The sequence below is a fragment of the Clinocottus analis genome, unplaced genomic scaffold, assembly GCF_023055335.1.
Source record: "Clinocottus analis isolate CAN_PGR_092001 unplaced genomic scaffold, fCliAna1.0.p SCAF_9, whole genome shotgun sequence".
Classification (NCBI taxonomy): Eukaryota; Metazoa; Chordata; class Actinopteri; order Perciformes; family Cottidae; genus Clinocottus; species Clinocottus analis.
The window spans coordinates 15,944,901-15,967,664 of record NW_027176251.1 but is presented as its reverse complement, the minus strand read 5'-3'; the positions used below and the strand labels follow the sequence as shown (position 1 = coordinate 15,967,664).

At 42.7% G+C, this 22,764-nt stretch overlaps 2 protein-coding genes across 4 annotated transcripts in view; both read left to right on the top strand.

Annotated features, from left to right (window-relative positions):
- Positions 1-21,088, top strand: part of LOC137780870 (plectin-like) — a 60,447-nt gene extending 39,359 nt beyond the window's left edge. For 2 of the 3 annotated variants that reach the window (XM_068569181.1, XM_068569182.1), the window contains 16 exons: positions 137-289; positions 418-572; positions 794-920; positions 1,376-1,559; positions 1,675-1,698; positions 2,282-2,439; positions 2,878-3,056; positions 3,157-3,295; positions 3,413-3,769; positions 3,859-3,942; positions 4,037-4,141; positions 4,237-4,335; positions 6,100-9,453; positions 12,783-19,803; positions 20,009-20,125; positions 20,287-21,088. In XM_068569181.1, coding sequence (XP_068425282.1) covers positions 137-289; positions 418-572; positions 794-920; positions 1,376-1,559; positions 1,675-1,698; positions 2,282-2,439; positions 2,878-3,056; positions 3,157-3,295; positions 3,413-3,769; positions 3,859-3,942; positions 4,037-4,141; positions 4,237-4,335; positions 6,100-9,453; positions 12,783-18,953 — 11,289 coding nt within the window. In that variant the 3' untranslated portion in view covers positions 18,954-19,803; positions 20,009-20,125; positions 20,287-21,088. The remainder of the gene's footprint in view (positions 1-136; positions 290-417; positions 573-793; positions 921-1,375; positions 1,560-1,674; positions 1,699-2,281; positions 2,440-2,877; positions 3,057-3,156; positions 3,296-3,412; positions 3,770-3,858; positions 3,943-4,036; positions 4,142-4,236; positions 4,336-6,099; positions 9,454-12,782; positions 19,804-20,008; positions 20,126-20,286) is intronic. The other variant, XM_068569183.1, reaches the window with a different exon arrangement.
- A 1,249-nt stretch (positions 21,089-22,337) lies between these two features.
- macf1b (microtubule actin crosslinking factor 1b) overlaps positions 22,338-22,764 on the top strand; it is a 31,554-nt gene continuing 31,127 nt past the window's right edge. The window contains exon 1 of the mRNA XM_068569187.1: positions 22,338-22,672. Coding sequence (XP_068425288.1) covers positions 22,553-22,672 — 120 coding nt within the window. The 5' untranslated portion in view covers positions 22,338-22,552. The remainder of the gene's footprint in view (positions 22,673-22,764) is intronic.

Sequence of the window (22,764 nt, the reverse complement as noted above, 5' to 3'; positions counted from 1 at the left end):
GGACTGCTGACATCTGAGCTGTACATGCACACGGTCATGCCAGATGAGCTTCTTCAGGAGCAAAATGTTCCCACCTTTTTAATGTAATTTGTAAGTTTCATGCATTTGATTGTATTTGTTGCCCCACCCCCTTCAGGAGGAGAGAGAACAGCTGAATGAATACAAGACTCTTGCAACCGGCCTGAACAAGAGAGCCAAGTCCATCGTCCAGCTGAAACCACGCAACCCCACCACCTCCATCAAAGGAAAACTGCCCATTCAGGCCATCTGTGACTTCAAGCAGCAGGAGGTCAGTGATATGGGATTCATCCAGAGCCCCGAGTGGTCAGACGTGTCGCCCAGTGCTTCAGCCCCCCCTCCTCCCTCTCCTCGCTCCTTGACGTCTGTGTAATTTACCAATCCTGGATCGTGTTTCAGATCACCGTCCATAAAGGAGACGAGTGCGCGCTCCTCAACAACTCGCAGCCCTTCAACTGGAAGGTCCTGAACCACAGCGGACACGAGGCGGTGGTGCCCTCCGTCTGCTTCATGGTGCCTCCGGTCAACAAGGAGGCCGTGGACGGCGTGTCCAGGTGAGAACACGCGTGTGCACGAGCTGCAGGGTTTATGGGAAATGTTTGTTTTTTAACTGGAAACAGATTTAGGAAGCCAATTCTGTTTCTGTCAACGGGTCCAACCCAATTCCACCAAATGCAAAATGAGTTTAAAACTAAACTGTAAATGGCCAGGACAGGGATAATCTCTGGAGTGCCGTACATTTCCTAATTGTTGCTGCGTTCCTCTCCTATTTCAGTCTGGATGCAAGTTATCAGCAGATGGTGACTGTGTGGCAGACGCTCCATAAAGACATGAAGTGCTTGCTGTCATGGCAGTACCTGATGAGGGACTACACACAGATACGCACCTGGAACATCACCATGGTGAGTGTGAACAATGGTATACACAACATTTTGATTAAAATAAAAAAACAGAGAAGAGTTGTTCATGAATTAATATTAAACAACACAACATTTTCAGCCAACTCTACTTAAGTGATATATAAGACCAAGTCAATAGCTTCCATGAGCTGTAAATAGCTAATGGAATCTAAATAAATAAATGCAGGTGAGACAAGTCTGTTATTTTAAGAGCAGGCTATGCAGGGAAGGGTTTTAATACGTTAAGTGTTTGGACTCTCGTTCATTTACCGTAGGATCTTTTTCTAGCTCTAAGAGTCTGCTAGCCTTGACACAATTAACAGCAAAACCGTTTTGTTAGTGCTTTAATGATTGTATTCAGTACGAGTCCAAGCCAAAAAAAAACATCATGAAGTTAAATTACGGCGTCAACCTCAGAATACGTAATAGCCTTCTAATCCCTCGCCCATCCTTTGCAGTTGAAGAACATGAAACCAGAGGAGTACAGGCTGATGATGAGGAACCTGGAGCTCCACTACCAGGACTACATGCGCGACAGCCAGGACTCGCAGCTCTTTGGCCCCAACGACCGCATGCAGGTCGAGGAGGACTACACCAAGTCCACAAAGCATTTCGAACACCTGATCCGCTCCATGGAGAAAGGTAACGCTTTTTTTTTTGGGGTTTGCCTCCAAACAAGAAAGGATTCATGGATGTATAACGGGACTATGCAATAAGCGACGAGCAACTTTACAGAATGTAATTGTTCACCTTTCAGGACAAATGGTTGTTAGGCTCAAAGGTGAGTGATGTCAAGCCGGTGAAAGATGTAGCTCACTAAGCAAGTGTGTGTAGACGCTGTGAAGCTTTAGATGAGACGCTACAAGATAACCATCAGTGTGATTAGAGTTCTAAGTGACTGCATGTTGGTTTGATCCCCATGTTGGTTTTCTTCTTTGGTTGCAGCTCTGCAAAAGTTAGGCCGCTAGGCTACAGAGTGTTTGGCTTCTTGTCACACAGCCCTATCACAAAGTGGTATGGTTGGGTAGAAAACACTTGCCATACACATGTTGTATGTTATGACTGTAGTTCATATGGTGCTTTTGTCATGGCACATAATGAGCTGCATGTATGATCGTGCTCGCGCGCACGGCCTATTCTATGCTAGATGTTGCAAATATTTAGATTTGAGTGCGAATGATGATCAACAGTACCTGATCTGACTGAGCATTTTTGTCACAAAACTTGTAATGAAGCTCTATGACAGTACTTTGTTTTATCTCCCATATTCAGTATTTGGAGTGCGTCAGAACTTACTTCTCGCCTCTTGACTTCATCAATCTTTTACTTTGCTGTTCTAAAGTAATACATATGCTGCTACACAGGTCAACAGGATGAAACTCTGTGTAAGAACTACATCTCTGAGATCAAGGACCTGCGCGTGAGCATCGAGAACTGCGAGGCCGGGACAGTGGCTCGCATACGCAAACCCTTGGACAAGGAACCTCTGAAAGATTGTGTTCAGAAGACAGCAGCTCAGCAGGTACTGTACCTGGCAATGTGGCCAAATTAATTACACTACAGTACCTCATTAGACACAAAGGCCTTTGAGTTTGAGTCAAATGGCTTGATGATTATCTCAAGGGCTGAATTACAGGAGCTTATCTTGTGTTCTTACTTCAGAGGATGAAGCAGAAACGTGTGCATCATCTTTGCAATGTAGTGAGACATGCAAAATGTCGGATGCAATTGTGAACATTTGCATGGCCCTCGTGACTCTATTTGAGTGTCATTTGCTTGGTTAGTTTTCGAAGAAACCTTCAACATCTATGGAAATAAAGTAAGGCTCTTAGCAACCCACTGACCCGAGATGCAAAACAAATCCACAAAGAGGGAATGATAAAGCAAAGGAACAGTCTATGTTTAACAAATGTTGACTCTCCTGACATGTTACTAACTCTTGATGTCTTCTGTTGTGCAGAAAGTCGAGGTGACGCTTAAGGGCCTCAAGAAGGACCTTGATACCGTGTCTGTGAGGACACACGAGGTCTTGGCCTCCCCTCAGCAGTCTGCCTCAGCTCCTGTGCTGCGCTCAGAGCTTGAACTCACCGTGCAGAAGATGGATCATGCCACCATGCTCTCCTCGGTTTACCTCGATAAGTGAGTCCCCGGTCAAGTTCAATGAGAATGGGGGAGGGTGAAATGCACTGACTGCCCCACATGCTTTGCTAATGTGTTTGCTCATTGCTTCTTGTCCCAGGCTGAAGACCGTGGAAATGGTCATCCGTAACACACAAGGTGCTGAGGGCGTTCTCAAGCAGTATGAGGACTGTCTGCGTGAGGTTCAGACCGTGCCCAGTGATGGCAAGGAAGTAGAGGCTTACAGAACAAAGCTGAAGGTAAACAGCATATTTTCATCAGCCAATTGGGAACTGTTCAGCAGTCGGGCCTTGCTGGTAATCTTGACCTTGTTTGTTCACTGCTAACCGGCCTTCCTTTCTGCATGAAATCCGCAGAAAATGCGAGTGGAGGCGGAGGGTGAACAGCCAGTGTTTGATTCTCTGGAAGAAGAGCTGAAGAAGGCCTCCGTCGTGAGCGACAAGATGTCACGCGTGCACAGCGAGCGGGACGTCGAGCTGGACCACTACCGCCAGCTCCGGTCTAGTCTCCAGGACCGCTGGAAGGCCGTGTTCGCCCAGATGGACATCCGCCAGAGAGAGCTCGATCAGCTCGGCCGCCAGCTCGGCTACTATCGCGAGAGCTACGACTGGCTGATCCGCTGGATTTCTGATGCCAAGCAAAGGCAGGAGAAGATCCAGGCCGTGTCCATCAACGACAGCAAAACTCTCAATGAGCAACTGACCCAGGAGAAGGTACATTAAGAACCGCCCTTTTTTCTCATTAATTCCATGTGAAACTTGTCAACTTAATTAATTAAATAAAACCCTTGTTTTTCAAACAGAAACTGCTGGAGGAGATTGAAAATAACAAAGACAAAGTTGATGAGTGTCAAACATATGCTAAAGGATACATTAATACTATCAAGGTGAGTATAAACAACATAATTTCATGAATTATTGTAAATATTGTAATTTGGAGCATTACTCATGTATGGAGGATGTCTTTTTTTTTCCAATCAGGACTATGAACTCCAGTTAGTTGCCTACAAAGCTCAGGTGGATCCTCTTGCTTCTCCCTTGAAGAAAAGCAAACTGGATTCGGCCTCTGACAACATCATTCAGGAGGTTTGTTTTACAAGAAGCTTTGATAAAGGGCATCGTGACCATTGACTAATTTGACTGTAAGTGACAGATGCTTTGCTTGTCTCTCCTCGTATCAGTATGTAACGCTGAGGACCCGGTACAGTGAGCTGATGACTCTGACTAGTCAGTACATCAAGTTCATCATCGACTCGCAGCGCCGCCTGGAGGACGAGGAGGTGCGTGACAACTGGCTGAGGATCCCAAACAAGCTAAATTCTAACATTAACCTAACCAACCAACCAAATAATCAACCAACCAACCAACAAACGAGATTACCCGCCGATTACCGAAACACATGCATGCACGCACGGTGTGTGTGTGTGTGTCACACACACACACACCGTGCGTACAAAGACATTAATGTACGGGCGACAAACAGTTCCTTTGCACCGGTTACGCTTGAAACGTTGGCATGCTGTAGCTGATCCATGAGCTAGAGAAGCACATTATTTTAGCTTTGAGTAGGTATTATATCACGACAAAGGATTAATGAGACACTGAAGAAAAATATCCCCAAATTAGTGCAACTAAATATGATGCATATGGTTTGAGTGGGGATTACATCCAAGTGAATCCAGTGCTTTAATAGATTGTTCATTCTAATAATCCTATGCATAAAACTAGACTAAATACACGCAGCAAACTGTGTGTTCGCTCTAGCTACCTCATCTCCAGTCATTGTGTTTAGAGTTAGGGGTTCTTTCTTTCACTGCGATTCTCCTTTCTTTTCTTATCCTTCTGGACACTTCATCTCTTGAGGTCAAAATCAAAGTCTTTCAGTCTGGTTATCTTCGGCCCTCCTTCGCCGCTTCAATTAACACAAGTTTAAGGTTTTACATTATTTTCTAACCCTAATGTTTTGTTTGTTTCTTTGCTTCTCTTAACTGCTTGCCAGTGCTTTGCCATGATGAATGCTTAACTTGTTTGAGCATTAAAGAGGTAAATTATTCACAGTGTTTCTACTGTACCGTATAATCTCCATCCCCTCTGTCATCCTAACACCTGTGTCTCTCTCAAACTGCACTTTGGCTTTCTGTGGCATTTTTATTTCCTTGCTTTCACTGCAGCCTTAGGATTACATAGGATTACAGTAGCTATCCACTTTCTTACTCGCACTATGGAAAAGTGCTTCTTACACTTCCTGCATCTATAAACAGGTTTCATCATCTGAACCTGTTATCCTTGACTGTGCCTTTCCTTTCCTTTCTATTTTGTGGCAAATAGTGATTTAAAGAACCCAGAGTGCATGGATTAGATACAAGCTAGTCTAGGTGAATGGTGTGAAGGATATTTTTATCTGAAACGACAGAAACCCACCTTAAAAAAAACAACAGAACATATTGACACCAACCATATACCAATTCAAATAGTGACAATAGCTATGTGTCAGAAATACTCTTACATACATAGAAATGGCTTTTCCTCCCACTTATGAAAAATACATTTCAACAAACAATTTGTTGAGAATTAAAGCGAAATTGTAGATGTACAATTTGATATTGGAATCACAATTGCAAGGCAGCTTTTGAAAGTTAGAAACAGCTACAGTTGCATGCCATATGTTTTTCTTGCTGTGTTGTGAAGTGATGTTTTGTTTCCATACATTGATTCGTTCATCCCCGCCATCCGTTTTTTCTTGTATTGCCTTGTCATTGATTTTTTTATTGCATCGTGAATTTAACATCACTTTAATGAATGTGCATCTAATTTGTGTTCAGTGAATGATCTTTGACTTGACCTTTAAGCTAACATTAACATTAACATTGCCTCGGTAATACAGTACATTAAGTTGCTCTCATTTCGGTGTGATTAGACTGTGATTACTCTCGTTATCTCAATTTTAATCCACACCGTTTTGAGCTGGTTAATGTACAGTGTTGCTTTTAACATGTCATGCTTGATTTTAATCCTTTCTTTACCATTTGCCTCCACTAACGCAGAAAGCTGCAAAGAAACTCAAAGCAGAAGAGCAGAAAAAAATGGCTGAGATGCAGGCTGAGTTAGACAAACAGAAGCAGTTAGCTGCTGGTCACGCAAAGGCCATTGCCAAAGCTGAGAAAGAGGCTCAAGAACTGAAGCTCAAAATGCAGGAAGAAGTTAGCAGGAGAGAGATTGCTGCTGTCGATGCAGAGAAGCAAAAGCACAACATCCAGCTGGAACTGCATGAGCTTAAAAATCTGTCTGAGCAGCAGATCCAGGACAAAAGCAACCAGGTGGATGAGGCTCTTCACAGCAGGACCAAGATCGAGGAGGAAATCCACATCATCAGGCTCCAACTTGAGACGACCGTAAAACAAAAGTCTGCTGCAGAATCTGAGCTCATTCAACTTCGTGAAAGAGCCGCTAAAGCGGAGAAACTCAGAAAGGCCGCCCAGGAGGAAGCTGAGAAGCTCCACAGACAGGTCAATGAGGAGACCCAGAAAAAGCACATGGCAGAGGAGGAACTCAAACTCAAATCTGAGGCAGAGAAAGAAGCGGCGAAGCAAAAGCAAAAAGCTCTGGACGACCTTCACAATCTCAAGATGCAGGCCGAGGAGGCTGAAAGGCAAGTGAAGCAAGCCGAGGTTGAAAAAGAGAGGCAAATCAAGGTTGCGCACGTCGCAGCCCAGAAGAGTGCTGCCGCTGAGCTCCAGAGCAAACAGATCTCCTTTGTGGAAAAGACCTCAAAGTTGGAGGAATCCCTCAAACAAGAGCATGGCGCTGTCCTTCAGCTGCAACAAGAAGCGGCACATCTCAAGAAACAACAGGAGGATGCGATAAATGCCAGAGAGGAGGCAGAAAGGGAGCTTGAAAAGTGGAGGCAAAAAGCTAATGAAGCCCTCCGTCTAAGACTCCAGGCTGAGGAAGAAGCTCACAAGAAGAGCCTTGCACAAGAAGATGCTGAGAAACAAAAGGAGGAGGCTGAGCGTGAGGCTAAAAAGAGAACCAAAGCTGAAGAGTCGGCCCTGAAGCAGAAAGAAATGGCCGAGAAAGAGCTTGAGAGGCAGCGGAAGATAGCTGATAGCACAGCTCAGCAGAAACTCACGGCAGAACAGGAACTGATACGACTTAGGGCCGACTTTGACAACGCAGAGCAGCAGAGATCCCTCCTTGAAGATGAACTTTACCGCCTGAAGAATGAAGTCGTCGCAGCACAACAACAAAGGAAACAGCTGGAGGATGAGCTTGCCAAAGTGCGGAGTGAAATGGATGTACTCATTCAACTTAAGTTTAAGGCAGAAAAGGAGACCATGTGTAACACAGAGAAGAGCAAACAACTCCTTGAGGCTGAAGCCAGCAAGATGAGGGACGTGGCTGAGGAAGCCAGCAAGCTTCGAGCCATCGCAGAGGAGGCCAAGCATCAGAGGCAAGTTGCTGAGGAAGAGGCAGCTCGTCAGAGAGCAGAGGCTGAGAGGATTCTCAAAGAGAAGCTGGCTGCAATCAGCGATGCCACTCGCTCGAAAACAGAGGCTGAAATCGCCCTGAAAGAGAAAGAGGCAGAAAACGAAAGACTCCGCCGCCAAGCAGAGGATGAGGCTTACCAGAGGAAAGCTCTTGAAGACCAGGCTAACCAGCACAAGCAAGAGATTGAGGAAAAGATCACCCTACTCAAAAAAACCTCAGAGGTCGAAATGGATAGACAAAAAGCAATAGTGGACGACACGCTGAAACAGAGGCGAGTCGTCGAAGAAGAAATACGAATTCTGAAGCTCAACTTTGAAAAGGCCTCATCTGGAAAACTTGATCTAGAGCTCGAACTGAACAAACTCAAGAACATTGCAGAGGAAACTCAACAAAGCAAACTAAGAACAGAGGAGGAGGCGGAGAAACTCAGGAAACTTGCCCTAGAGGAGGAGAAGAGGAGGAGGGAAGCAGAGGAAAAGGTGAAGAAGATCACCGCTGCAGAGGAAGAGGCAGCCAGACAATGCAAGGCCGCCCAAGATGAGCTCACTCGTCTGAAAAAGAAAGCCGAAGAGGCCCGGAAGCAGAAAGACATGGCCGACATCGAAGCAGAAAAACAGATTGTTGCAGCCGAACAAGCAGCCCTGAAATGCAATGCAGCTGAGCAGCAAGCCCAAAATGTCCTTGCCCAACAGAAGGAAGACAGCATCACAAAGAAGAAGCTTCAGGTAGAGTACGAGAAAGCTAAGAAGCTAGCCAAGGAGGCAGAAGCCGCCAAGGAGAAGGCAGAGAGGGAGGCAGCTCTGCTTCGTCAACAAGCAGAGGAAGCAGAACGGCAGAAGGCAGCTGCCGAACAAGAGGCTGCAAACCAAGCCAAAGCTCAGGAGGATGCGGAGAGGTTGAGGAAGGAGGCTGAATTTGAAGCTGCCAAGCGAGCACAAGCAGAAACTTCAGCACTCAAGCAGAAGCAACTGGCCGATGCTGAAATGGCAAAGCACAAAAAATTGGCAGAGCAAACATTGAAGCAGAAGTTCCAAGTGGAGCAAGAGCTCACAAAGGTTAAACTGAAGCTTGACGATACCGATAAACAGAAATCCGTCCTGGATGAAGAGCTGCAGCGCTTGAAGGATGAGGTTGATGATGCTGTCAAACAAAGGGGCCAGGTAGAGGAGGAGCTCTTCAAAGTCAAGGTTCAGATGGAGGAGCTGCTTAAACTGAAAATCCGAATTGAGGAGGAAAATCAACGCCTCATCCAGAAAGACAAAGACAACTCTCAGAAATTCCTTGCCGAGGAGGCTGAAAAAATGAAAAGGCTCGCAGAGGATGCTGCCAGACTTAGTGTCAGCTCCAAGGAGGCTGCACGCCTGAGACAGATTGCAGAAGAAGACCTCAACCAGCAACGAGCTCTTGCAGAGAAAATGCTCAAAGAGAAAATGCAGGCCATACAGGAGGCATCTCGACTCCGAGCTGAGGCAGAGATGCTCCAAAGACAGAAGGAATTGGCTCAGGAGAAGGCTCAACAGCTGCTGGAGGATAAACAACTAATGCAACAGCGCCTGGAAGAAGAGACAGCGGACTACCAAAAGTCACTTGAAGCGGAGAGGAAAAGGCAGTTGGAGATTGTTGCTGAAGCCGAAAAACTCAAAATTCAAGTTTCTCAGCTCAGTGAAGCCCAGGCCAAAGCCGAGGAGGAGGCCAAACGATTCAAGAAACAAGCTGATAATATTGCTACCCGTCTTCATGAGACAGAAATAGCCACCAAAGAAAAAATGACTACAGTGAAAAAAATGGAAGACGAGCGAATCAATACCAGCAAAGAGGCTGGCGATTTACGCCACGCAATCGCAGACCTAGAGAGGGAGAAGGATAGACTGAAAAAAGAAGCAGAAGAACTTCAAAATAAGTCTAAAGAGGTATTGTGTCAAAAATGGCATAATCGAGCAGCTTATGTCATTGTTAACTTTCTGAAAACTAATACACTTCTTTCTTTAAATTTCCTCTATCACTTTCTCTGACTACACTAATCATGAAACCATATCTTTGATTTGAAATATCATTTTGATTACATTTCTTTTTACAGTGCACTGTGCTCATGCAGATCACATCCTGAATGTCCCCTCTTATCCTGGAATGTTTCTTCACTTTGAGACACGCTTCATTTTTGTTTCAAAAGTTAAATCCATCAAATTGAATTAAAAATGTATCATGGATGGTAGACAAATCTTGAATATTAGTTATATTTGCAGGATGAAAAGACCAACCCATTAGTGGCAAAGTAAATGTTACCTTCAGTAACTGTCCCATTTTTAACAACGCCCAGCTTTCATCGTGAATGCTGTTGAGACATCTCCACCCCAACTGATAGATGTATTTGTACTTGTCAGCCAAGCAAAATTCTGTCACGAACATAGACATGTTAAAACAATTACTAGAGATCTCACCATACCTATTGAGTCCTCCATATGACAAGGGTCGGTGTATTTCGCGACCAACAGATTTTCGTTTTGAAATGAGCAAACCGAAATCGGAAAATGAGCTGTTTCCCAATTCCCGTTTAAAAATAGTCAAACAAAAAACGGAAAATGACCCATTTTACGTTTTTTGTTTTGATAATCGAAAACCAAAAACGTCCAGTTATCTGATTTTCTTTGATGTGCTTAAACATGGACATTGAGAATTAAAACACTGCGTGGAAATCTTCTTTCTCAATTTCCTCAAGGTTTTTGTGTTGTGACCCGGAAGCTATCAGTAGTTGGCGGTGTATTTAATTTGGTGTCAGGCATCCAAGAGACGCACCTCAACAGAATGGCATTGCAGGAATATGCAGGTTTTATTTCAGAATACCGAATAAATGGCGTGAAACCTTCAAACGAGCGGAAAGAGGACACAACATCCGGTTTTCAAAGTAGTGACTGATATGGATGTGTTCAGAACATTTCTGACCACATCCACACATCTAAACTGTACCAGTACGTTTGTGTTTGACATAGTACAACATTTAAGATGTTTGGAATAATTTTAACGTCAGTGTCAGCTGCAGCTGAATTGACCAGGAAGATGATCCGAAGGTCTGCTGAGTTCACTGCAGTGGTTTACTGCACTAGATGGAGTTTAATCACCCACTTTGGACTGCATTCCCAAACAGAGAAGACTGGACACGGCGCGACGTGACGGGGGCTGTTACCGGCACCTCCGGCCAAGCGGTCGGAGGTGATTACAATATTTGTATAAGGAACGTATATGCGTATAATCAACGTATTTGTAATATGTCAATCACAGACGTATTTGTAATACGACAATCACAGATGTATGATCAACGTATTTGTAATACGACAATCACAGATGTATGATCAACGTATTTGTAATACGACAATCACAAATGTATTTGTAATACGTCAATCACAGACGTATGATCAACGTATTTGTAATACGTCAAACACCGACGTAATTAGGGAGAAAATATGTTTCTAGTCAACGTAATTGAAGATGCGTTTTAGTTCTGGGGAACATAATTTGTAGGAGACAGGGCTTCAGCACACCACCTCCGCACATTCCTCTCTGAAAAAAACCTGTGTCGTTTCAAACTTGGTACATAACGCAGTGGCGATATCACCAGAAGACACGGCATTCATTCAGTGTTCTGAGATAAAACCTGCATATTCGTGCAATACCATTCTGTTGAGGTGCGGCTCATGGATGTCTGACACCAAATTAAATACACCGCCAACTACTGATAGCTTCCGGGTCACAACACAAAAAACCTACGCAGCGCGCCATCGCGCCCTCTGCTGACGTGAATGTGACTATCAAGCTTGTGTGAGCAACTACCGGGTCACAACACAAAAACCTACGCAAAATTGAGAAAGAAGATTTTCATGATTGTAATCATTAGAATACAGAGAGGTTAACTTGAGAAACAGAGGATTATTCCTTTGATGTTTAAGTATTATAACAAAGGACGCTAGCCAAGGTCCTTGCCAACTGCTTATCTTAAACAAATTATATGATGTGTCATCCTGAATTCTGATCCTTGCCATTTAATTCAAGTTATATATTAGGTGAAACACCTTAGAATGTAACACACAATTATCTTAGATTTTGTTACATAGTTAGCAGGAAATTATTATGCAACTAAATACAGAATATGTTATCATTCCAATAGCAGTTTGGAAAAGCTTTAGCATTTGGAAATCATCAAGTCTTGTTCATCATAGTCCAAATTGACCATGTCAGTGACTTTTCTCAACTAATTTGTAGCACTTCCAGGCAGAGCACAACGGTGGCGCTGAGAGCTCAATGCACAACAGAAGCGCACTGCAAAAAGAAAACCCAACCATGTACAAACATGTGCTGCAAAAACACAAGCAAAAAGACAAACCTACTGCAAGTCGAGAAAACAACCATATAAGGAAACACACCACAAATTGAGAAAACAACGAATCACAGAATCTGTTTTCGCTCTTGAAGTCATTGAAGTTGGCCATTTGTTGATGTTTTTGGACAATCAGCTAAAATTCAGATGTTATCGCAGATTACTGCTGTTAACCTTGTGTTTGCCTTTATCTTATTATTAGCCTGCCAATTCAAATAATTTAAAAAATACACACAATTAATTGTGAAACAGGATAATGTTATGTTACCTGGCTAAAGTTATTTTCAGAATTGTCACCAAGTGACGTTTAAGAATAAAAATCAATTACAATTGTTTAATTATTGGTTTGAAACAAAGCAAAATAAATATAAAAATGTTTTTCTAATTTTCAGCGTGTTGAGCTTTCAGAGTCACTGAGTTACCAATTATTTTTTTTTTTTTACAAATGTCCAGGGTCCTTTGTAATGATATTTAAGTCCAGTGTGACCTTAATAAGCAGGGCCATCAACACCACATTCCTACAAATAGGAATGTGGTGTTTTGGTCACTTTAACTAATTTAGAGTTATATTATATGAGGTCACACAGTCCGTTACCAAAGGATTGTGATAATTTATTTAAAATGTTTTTGCTAGTTACGGAAAAGTCATTCTCATGGTTGTTCTGGACTTGTTCTAGATATTCATAAACTGTGCAATCAAATTTGAACAATATATTATCTCCCTATGCCTAAGCAGAGTGCATTGTACAAATGATCCATGACAAATGAAATATACAAAATAAACAATTTCGATAAAGAAAATATGTTCAGAATATATGTGCCTCACCTATATACCAATCGTAACTTACTGTTTCTATTTCTTTTTATCAGATGGCTGATGCACAGCAGAAACAAATTGAACATGAGAAGACGGTCCTCCAACAGACATTCCTGACAGAAAAGGAGATGCTTTTGAAGAAGGAGAAGCTCATTGAAGATGAAAAAAAGAGGCTGGAGAGTCAGTTTGAAGAAGAAGTCAAAAAGGCCAAAGCTCTTAAAGATGAACAGGAACGCCAGAGACAGCAGATGGAGGATGAGAAGAAGAAACTTCACGCCACCATGGATGAGGCCCTAAGTAAACAAAAAGAGGCTGAGAAAGATATGCTTAACAAGCAAAAAGAAATGCTGGAACTGGAGAAGAAGAGACTAGAGCAGGAAAGGATTCTTGCAGAAGAGAATCAGAAATTGCGTCAGAAGCTGCAGCAGCTTGAGGAAGCACAGAAAGACCAACACACTGACATAGACCCTGTCAAACAGCTCATCACTCATACAACTGTTGAAACAACAAAAACTATTTACAATGGACGAAATGCCACTGAAGTAGACAGTGTGGAGAAGGGACCAGATCCCTTGGCTTTTGACGGCATATGTGATAAGGTACCTGCAAGCAGACTTAATGAGGTTGGCCTTTTGTCCAAGAAGGACTTTGACAAGCTACGAAAAGGCAAGACAACTGTCCAAGAGCTTGGTGAGACTGCAAAACTTAAAACAATTCTGAGAGGAAACAATTGCATTGCTGGAGTTTTGACACCATCTAATCAAAAAATGTCCATCTATCAAGCATCAAAAGAGAAGAAGATTACTCCTGGCACAGCTATGATCCTTCTTGAAGCTCAGGCAGCTACAGGTTACATGTTAGATCCAATTAAGAACCAGAAACTTTCTGTTAATGAAGCTGTCAAGGAAGACTTGATTGGCCCTGAACTGCACAACAAAATGCTTTCAGCAGAGAGGGCAGTTATTGGCTACAAAGATCCATACACTGGTGGAAAGATCTCTGTTTTTGAAGCGATGAAGAAGGGTCTGATCGAACGTGATCATGCCATCAGACTCCTTGAGGCTCAGCTTGCAACTGGTGGCATCGTTGATCCTATCAATAGTCATCGTGTACCCAATGAAATTGCCTACAAAGAGGGACAATATGATGTTGAGATGAACAAGATCATGGAGAAACCATCAGATGACACGAAGGGATACTTTGACCCCAGCACTCAGGAACCATTGACATATTCTGAGCTCATGACAAGATGCACTACGGACCCTGACACTAATCTGCTACTCCTGCCAATCACAGACAAAGCTGCTCAGTGCTCAAGTATATACACAGAGGAGGAGACCAAGGATATGTTCAGCAAAACAACTGTGTCTGTACCATTTGGACGATTCAAGGGGAAGACTATCACCATTTGGGAAATAATCAATTCTGAGTACTTCACTGAGGACCAGAAGAAAGACCTTCTCCGTCAATACAAGACAGGCAAAATCACAATCGAAAAAATCATTAAGATTGTAATTACTGTGGCAGAGGAAAAAGAGAAGAAGAATGAGATTACTTTTGATGGTTTGCGAGCACCTGTCCCTGCCACTGACCTCCTGGAATCCAAAATCATTGACAAAGACCTCTACAACAAATTGCACAAGGGCAACAAGACGGTAAAAGAAGTATCAGAAATGGAGCCTGTCCACAAAGCACTGAAGGGTACAAACTGCATTGCAGGTGTAATCATTGACTCACTCAAGGAGACAATGTCCTTTTATCAAGCTATGAAGAAAGACATGATGAGGCCAGGGCCTGCCCTGAGTATGCTTGAAGCCCAAGCAGGAACAGGCTACCTGGTTGACCCTGTTCATAATCAGAAGTACACTGTTGATGAAGCTGTCAAAGCAGGTGTTGTTGGTCCTGAGCTACATGAAAAACTCCTGTCTGCAGAGCGAGCTGTTACAGGTTACAAGGATCCTTACACTGGAAAGACGGTGTCACTGTTCCAGGCAATGAAAAAAGATCTCATACCTAAAGAACAAGGAATCCGACTGCTTGATGCCCAAATGACCACAGGTGGTATCATTGATCCAGTAAAGAGCCATCACATTCCTCATGATGTGGCCTGCAAGCGAAATTATTTTGATGATGAAATGAAACAAATTCTTAACAGTCCCACTGATGAAACTAAGTGCTTCTTTGACCCCAACACAAACGAAAATGTTACATACTCTCAGCTCTTCAAGAGATGTGTCACTGACGAGAAAACTGGTCTCCAGCTTCTGCCACTTTCTGATGAAGCAATTAATGCAAAGGAGGAGCCAACATACAGCGATGCCCAGACAAAAGAGGCTATGACTCAGGCAACTGTGGAGCTTGACTCTGGACCATTTAAGGGCAGGAAGATGACCATCTGGGACATCATCAACTCTGAATATCTGACTGAAGAACAACGGCTTGACCTGCTCAGACAGTTTAGGTCAGGAAAAGTTACAATTGAAAGGTTAGTCAAGATTGTCATCACAATTGTAGATGAGAAAGAGGCCAAGAAACAAGAACAGTCCAGCTTCAAGGGCCTTAGAGCTCCAGTTCCAGCAGCCTCTCTGTATGACTCCAAAATCATTGACAAACCAACCTTTGACCTCCTTCAACAAGGCAAAACAACACCCAAACAAGTCAGTGAGAATCCAAATGTCAATAAATATCTCCAGGGCTCTGATAGCATTGCTGGCATTTACCTTGAACCAACGAAAGAGAAAATAAGCGTTTATCAGGCTATGAAGAAAAAGATCCTCAGACACAACACAGGTCTTTCACTTCTTGAGGCCCAGGCTGCCACTGGGTTTCTGGTAGATCCAGTGAGGAATCAGTGCCTGACAGTAGATGAGGCAGTGAAGTCAGGTCTTGTTGGTCCAGAGCTACATGAAAAACTTCTTTCTGCAGAAAAAGCTGTCACTGGCTATAAAGATCCATTCACAGGCAACAAGATCTCCCTCTTTGAAGCAGTGCAAAAAGATCTCATCCTGAAAGAACATGGCATGCCTTTGATCGAGGCACAGATGGTTAGTGGAGGAATCATTGACCCTATAAAGAGCCACCGTGTCCCAACAGATGTTGCTTATCAGAAGAACATTTTCAGCAAAGAAATTGCTAAGACCCTATCTGAACCATCCGATGACAACAAGGCTTTCTCAGACCCAGAAACCGATGAGAATGTTACCTACAGACAACTTAAAGATAAGTGCCATAAAGATCCGGAGACAGGCCTGTACATCCTTCCACTCTCCAAGCCTCAGTCTCCAACAGTTGTGGAGAAGACATACCTTTACACAGAGGAACAAACACAGAGTGACTTGGCAGACACCCAGATTGACGTTCCAATCGAGGGCCTCGGTGATAAACCAGTGAACCTGTGGGAAATCATGAACTCAAATTTGCTTCCAGAGCGAGAGAGGCAGAAGCTCATGGATGAATATCGCTCTGGTAACATCACGAAAGAGCGAATGATCATCATTATTATTGAGATCATGGAGCAGAGAGAGATCGTCAGAAATGATAGTCCACTGTCATGTAAGACCATAAGGAGAAGGATAACAATTGAGGAGCTCTACAATGCCCGCATCATTGACTTGGAGACGTACAACCTCCTTAAACAGGGCAAGAGGGACATCCGTGATATAATGGAGATGACCAGTGTAAAACAGTATCTCTATGGCACAGGCTGTGTTGCTGGGGTCACAACAGACTCAAGCTCCAAGTTAAGCATATACCAAGCAATGAAGAGAGGTTTTATCAAGCCAGAACTAGCCCTCAGCCTCCTAGAAGCACAAGCTGCGACCGGATTCATTGTCGATCCAGTTAAAAATGAAACACTCACAGTTGATGAAGCTGTTCGTAAGGGTGTTGTTGGCCCTGAGATCCATGATAAACTTCTGTCAGCTGAGAGAGCAGTCACTGGATACAAAGATCCATACAGTGGGAAAATTATATCTCTTTTCCAGGCCATGAAAAAGGATCTTGTTACAGAGGATTATGCTCTGAAAATGTTAGAGGCACAAACCGCCACTGGTGGTATAATTGATCCAGAATTCCAATTCCACCTGCCATCAGACATTGCCCTGCAAAGAGGTTACATCAACAAGGAAACCAACGAGAAGCTGACTGACAGCGTTAAGGGATTCATTGACCCTGTCAATGACGAGGAACTGTCATATGCAGAGCTCCTCAAGAGATGCAAGTTAGATGGTGGGTTGCGCCTACTCTCCATGGGAGACAAGAGACTGATGTTCAAGGGTCTGAGGAAACAGATCACAATGGAAGAGCTGATCCGCTCACAAATTATTGACCAGCAGACTGTTACTGAACTGAATGAAGGTCTTATTTCAGTGGAGGAGGTTAGCAGTAAACTAGCAAGGTACCTTGAGGGCACAAGCTGTATTGCTGGTGTATTTTTAGAGTCGTCAAAGGATCGTCTATCAATTTACCAGGCCATGAAGAAGAACATGATTAGGCCAGGCACAGCATTTGAACTCCTTGAGGCACAAGCATCCACAGGCTATGTTATTGATCCAATCAAAAACCTTAAACTGACTGTCAATGATGCAGTGAAAATGGGTATTGTAGGACCCGAATTCAAAGACAAGCTCCTCTCCGCTGAACGTGCAGTGACAGGATATAGAGATCCTTATTCAGGCAAGACAATCTCCCTGTTCCAGGCCATGCAAAAGGGGCTCATCTTGAAAGATCATGGAATCCGTCTCCTGGAAGCCCAGATTGCCACTGGTGGAATCATTGACCCAGAAGAAAGTCACCGTCTGCCAGTTGAGATGGCCTACAAACGTGGTTTCTTTGATGAGGAAATGAATGAGATCTTGACTGATCCATCTGATGACACCAAAGGCTTCTTTGACCCCAACACTGAAGAAAACCTAACCTACCTCCAGCTCATGGAGAGGTGCATTACTGATCCTGACACTGGGCTGGTGCTTCTGCTTTTGAAAGAAAAGAAGCATGAAAGGAAGACCTCCTCAAAATCCTCTGTTCGTAAACGCAGAGTTGTCATCGTAGACCCTGAGACTGGTAAAGAAATGACTGTGTATGAGGCCTACAGGAAGGGACTCATTGACCACCAAACATACCTGGAACTTGCTGAGCAGGAGTGTGAATGGGAAGAGATCACAATCACATCCTCTGATGGTACTATCAAATCGGTCATTATTGACAGAAGGTCTGGCCGACAGTATGATGTTGATGATGCTCTTTCACGTGGCCTCATTGACCAGAAGGCCCTTGATACATACCGATCTGGAAATCTGTCCATCACAGAATTCGCTGATATGCTTTCTGGCAACATGGGAGGCTTCCGCTCACGCTCATCCTCCTTTGGTTCCACCGCTGGTTCTACCTATTCCTCTCCCATGAGCCCAATACCCACCATTAAACCACCTGCAGTCATATGGAATGACCCAGCCGAGGAGACTGGCCCTATAGCTGGAATGTTGGACATAGACACACTAGAGAAGGTGTCTATTACTGAGGCCATACATAGAAGCCTGGTAGACAACATCACTGGCCAAAGATTGTTGGAAGCCCAAGCCTGCACAGGGGGAATAATTGATCCCGCAACTGGAGAGAGATTCTCAATCACTGATGCAACAGAAAAAGGCCTTGTGGATAAAATCATGGTTGATCGCCTCAACCTGGCTCAAAAAGCATTTAATGGATTTGAAGACCCCAGAACTAAAGTAAAGATGTCTGCCTCCCAGGCTCTTAAGAAAGGCTGGTTGTATTATGAAGCTGGGCAGCGTTTCCTCGAGGTCCAATATCTGACTGGTGGACTAATTGAGCCTGATGTCGAGGGCAGAGTGACACTAGACGAATCTATCAGGAAGGGCACAATTGATGCCCGCACTGCCCAGAAACTGAGAGATGTCGGTGCTTATTCTAGATATCTAACATGTCCAAAAACCAAACTGAAAATCTCCTACAGAGATGCAATGGACAAGAGCATGGTCGAGGAAGGATCAAGCCTGAGACTTCTGGAGGCTTCCTCACAATCCAGCAAAGGCCTCTACAGTCCCTACAATGCCAGTGGCCCCGGATCTGCCTATGGTTCCAGGACTGGCTCAAGGACCGGATCCCGAACCGGCTCCAGGAGAGGCAGCATTGATGCTGGCTTCACCATGAACATCGCCTCCTCCTCCTTCTCATCTTCTTCAAGTGGCTACAGCCGCAGATTCTAATCCAATAGTTCTGTTGCTAAAATAGCCAAAGTGTCTAAGAATTAACAATAATAATGCAACAGTTGCATTTTTCATAGGATAAAATCAAGTTACAATAACAAAGAAAATATAATTTATTTATTCTGCCCCGCATGTGGTCACATCAAGAATAGACAAGATTTGCAATAACCAGATGGGCAATGTGCCTCATATGTAGAGACACAAGCAAACATTGCTAGATATATATATTATGTTTTTTTCCTTTAGTACTAATTACTAAGTCAGTTTATATTTTTCAAAGCAAAGCATGACATTTCTGCTATTTGTTAAGTGACTTTATCATTTTCATTTTACACTTGTTAAAAAGTTGTATACTTGTGTTTTCTGAAACTAATATATACTTTATGTATGTCAAACAGAGATATTTTTCCAGTATTCCTTTGAAATTTAAGGATATTTGTCTATTTTCTATCTTTTTCGACACTCCTACTTAATGAGATACTGTACATCGACTTAGTTTCTAGCGTTTTTAACAGATTCTAAAATTCATATTTCTGAATGTTTGTATAGAGTTATGGAAACATTATGTTTTGTGTGAGATACTACAAAATGGGACACTACAAGAATATTAAAAAAAGACATGCCAGAATTAAAATTATGCAGACTATTCTGAAACCAGTTTCATTATTTTGTACTCATTCCCATTTATATTTAGTGGACTTTTGCATCTTTTGGGTTCATTGTTTTACACACTCCAAGTTTTAGATTCTATATAATAACCATCAGTCAAGTGTTCCTGGTTAATCCCAAGATGATGTCAGACTTCATCCTGATCCCCCATACAGACCTGCGTCCTGTTCTTTTGGTTCTTGTAAGTTGAATTTGTATTTTTTTCCTTTGTTTTTTTTTGTCTGATTTCTTTAGTTGATTTTGATCGCATCTCAGAGCCTATACAATGTCATCTTTTCTGCTATCCCACACATGGTGATATCACAAGTGAACTACTACTATTCAAAGTTGTCATTACTGCTGATTGACGTTTTTTTTGTTTTTTTCTGCCATCTTGTTTTTGACAGCTGAATCAGTCACTCGGAATCCAACACATGAACAGAGATACTGAGTCGGCCGCAGCATACAATCCTCTCAACTTGGATGGCTTTGTGAGTCCATGTCACCCTCACGCAGTTACACAGGTACAGTGTTTTTGAAGTCATTGCCATTCATTTAATTTGCAAAAAATGAAGCTCAGTTTCATCCAGATTTGTTTGGCAACTTTAATTTCATTTCTGTTTTTCTCGCTGCATGGTTTTGTTTATTTTGATTTTAATTTGGAGCTATTTTCTTTTATTTGTAGAGCTGCCATTGAGTATATCCTTTCTTCCATCGCACATCCCATTTGAAGAAGAGAGCTGAGGCCGAGTCAACCTGAAACCATCTTGGGATACCTTTCAAGGAACACTTTTCATTCATTACCCTATTCATATATTTATTACTTGAATGCTATTAGTGATATGTGTGTGGTCATATCCAGATTTTTCTATTTTTTATGAGAACACTCCCAAACCATACACACATCTGCATGAGTATTAGCTCTTTTAAATTGGCGTTTACTGGAGAGCAGCCTATCATCATTTAGCTGCTCTGAAGTCCACTGAGTATATTTTTGTATTTTCTCTCTGTGAATCCAGTCCTACCAAAGTGCTCAAAGATGCATTGACATGTTTGATACATCACCAATTTGCATGAATGTATGTATTGTATCAAATTAACTCATATCAGTTGACATTTGCCATGATTTTCTTTGCAAACTGAAAAAGAGCTTGATGCTTTATTTTGCCTATTGTTATTTTTCCACAAGTATTTCTTTTCCGAATCTGTTTTACTTCTGTAAATCTTTTTAATTTGTTTTCATCATGTTTTTTTGATATATCATGAATTTGCCGTGCATGTTTTACCAACCTTACAAAGGATTTTTGGGGATACTGCTAATGTAAAATAAAGACAACTTCAGATTACATTTTTTTGCAATATATCATTTCACAAACTAACTGGTTTGTTTTGCCTCGGGTTTTGCTTTGAATGATGTGGTGAGTGGATTATGTTATAAGTTCTGACCAGTAACACTAGTATGTTGTAAATAAATATGCTCTAAAGTGGCCATCTTGTCATTCATACGTCAATATCCATGCAACTAAAGCTATTTTTAGAGTAGAATACGCTTTTTAGAGCTGCTGTTTCATGACATATTGGAGCACAATAATACACTAGAAAACAGGAGTAAGACACTTTCCATAATGTCCATTTCCCATCCCTCCATAGTAAATGACAGCATTAGAGCACAACAGCTTTAGAGCAACTTGTATTGAGCAATTTTCCACCCATTGAAAAAAAAACATGGGAACTGAGAAAATAAGTAAAATGTCCTGGAAAATCTTCCTTTGTGCTGGAAAGTTATTTCAACATTATTTATTTCAACTCTTGACTATGGACAATGGTTTCAAATGTATGCTGAGCATTGTTGAGCGTTAGATTATTATGAATATGAAGCCAGGGTCTAACTGTATGTGACTCAACTGAGCAACTGACCAATTTCTTTAATTTGCTTTGCTACCATTGCTCCTTCAAAATGAAACAACATTTGCACTATTAGCAGTAGCTCATAATGGGTGACTAATTTGGGGCGACTGTAGGGGATGAGTGGTCGTCCCGTTACCACAAGGTAGCCGGTTCGATCCCCAGTCCTATACATAGTACATAGTTCACATGTTGAAGTGTCCCTGAGCAAGACATTTAACCCCTAGCTGCTCCCCGGGCGCCTCACAGGGCAGCCCATTGCTCCTTAACCAAGGATGGGTCAATTTCCCCAAAGGGGAAACGTTCTTTTTTCTTTTTCTTTGTGAAGGTGATCAGCATCATTAATGACGTTTAGCAAACGGGCGAAAGTATTGTGGGATGAACGAGGCAATTAGTGTTTCCAGCGAGCTTTACACATTGGCAAATGTGTGATTCTGGGCTATACAAAATAAACTGAATTGAATTGAATTGAACCGTGTGATATTAAAGGATGAATATGTAGAGAAAAGTAAAAGCTTGCTCTCTTTCAGATAGTGAATTTAAAGGGCAATATCATTCTCCTCTTATGTATACCTTATTTACCACGCTGCATCCGCCTCTGTTCAGTGACATGAATAGTCCTTCAGTCTGACCACACGAGGGCGGTGTTGGACCAACCAACACTCATCCCTAAGGGGGCCAGTGACTCAGGTCAGACCCGATGGTCAGACCACAGTTCATCACCTGCTACTAGTCAAGTGATCATAATATGAACCCACTGAGGTTTATTGTTATCTTGATGTATTTTAAAGTATCTGTTTGATTAATGAGGCTCTGACCAGGTTTTAAAAGCTGATGATAAAATACTGCTATTAGCTCCTTGCAAAATTACACATTTCCCCCCAAAATGTAATCTGATCAAGGTTTAAAATAAACACCGTTTAGATACTGATTAGAAATCCCGTCTCCATTGGACAACACTGGCATGCATGTTTACCGCCATCCCCTTTAGACCAGATGCATACACGTTTTTTTGCTCTATGTGCCAACATTAGCCACTGGGTTTGATGGAGGAGCCTGCCAACAGAAGAAATGAGGCATTCACCTCCCAGAATTCTTCACTCAGCTCCCTTGACTACTCTGATCTGACCCTGTCCCTCCCGGCGCCGGAGGCTGGAGACGGAGAGGTAAGAACACAGGGATGAGTGTACGAAAACTTCTATCCATGTCTCGTATCCAGTAAATGAACTGTTGAATGATCGGTGTCAGCTCAAGCAGC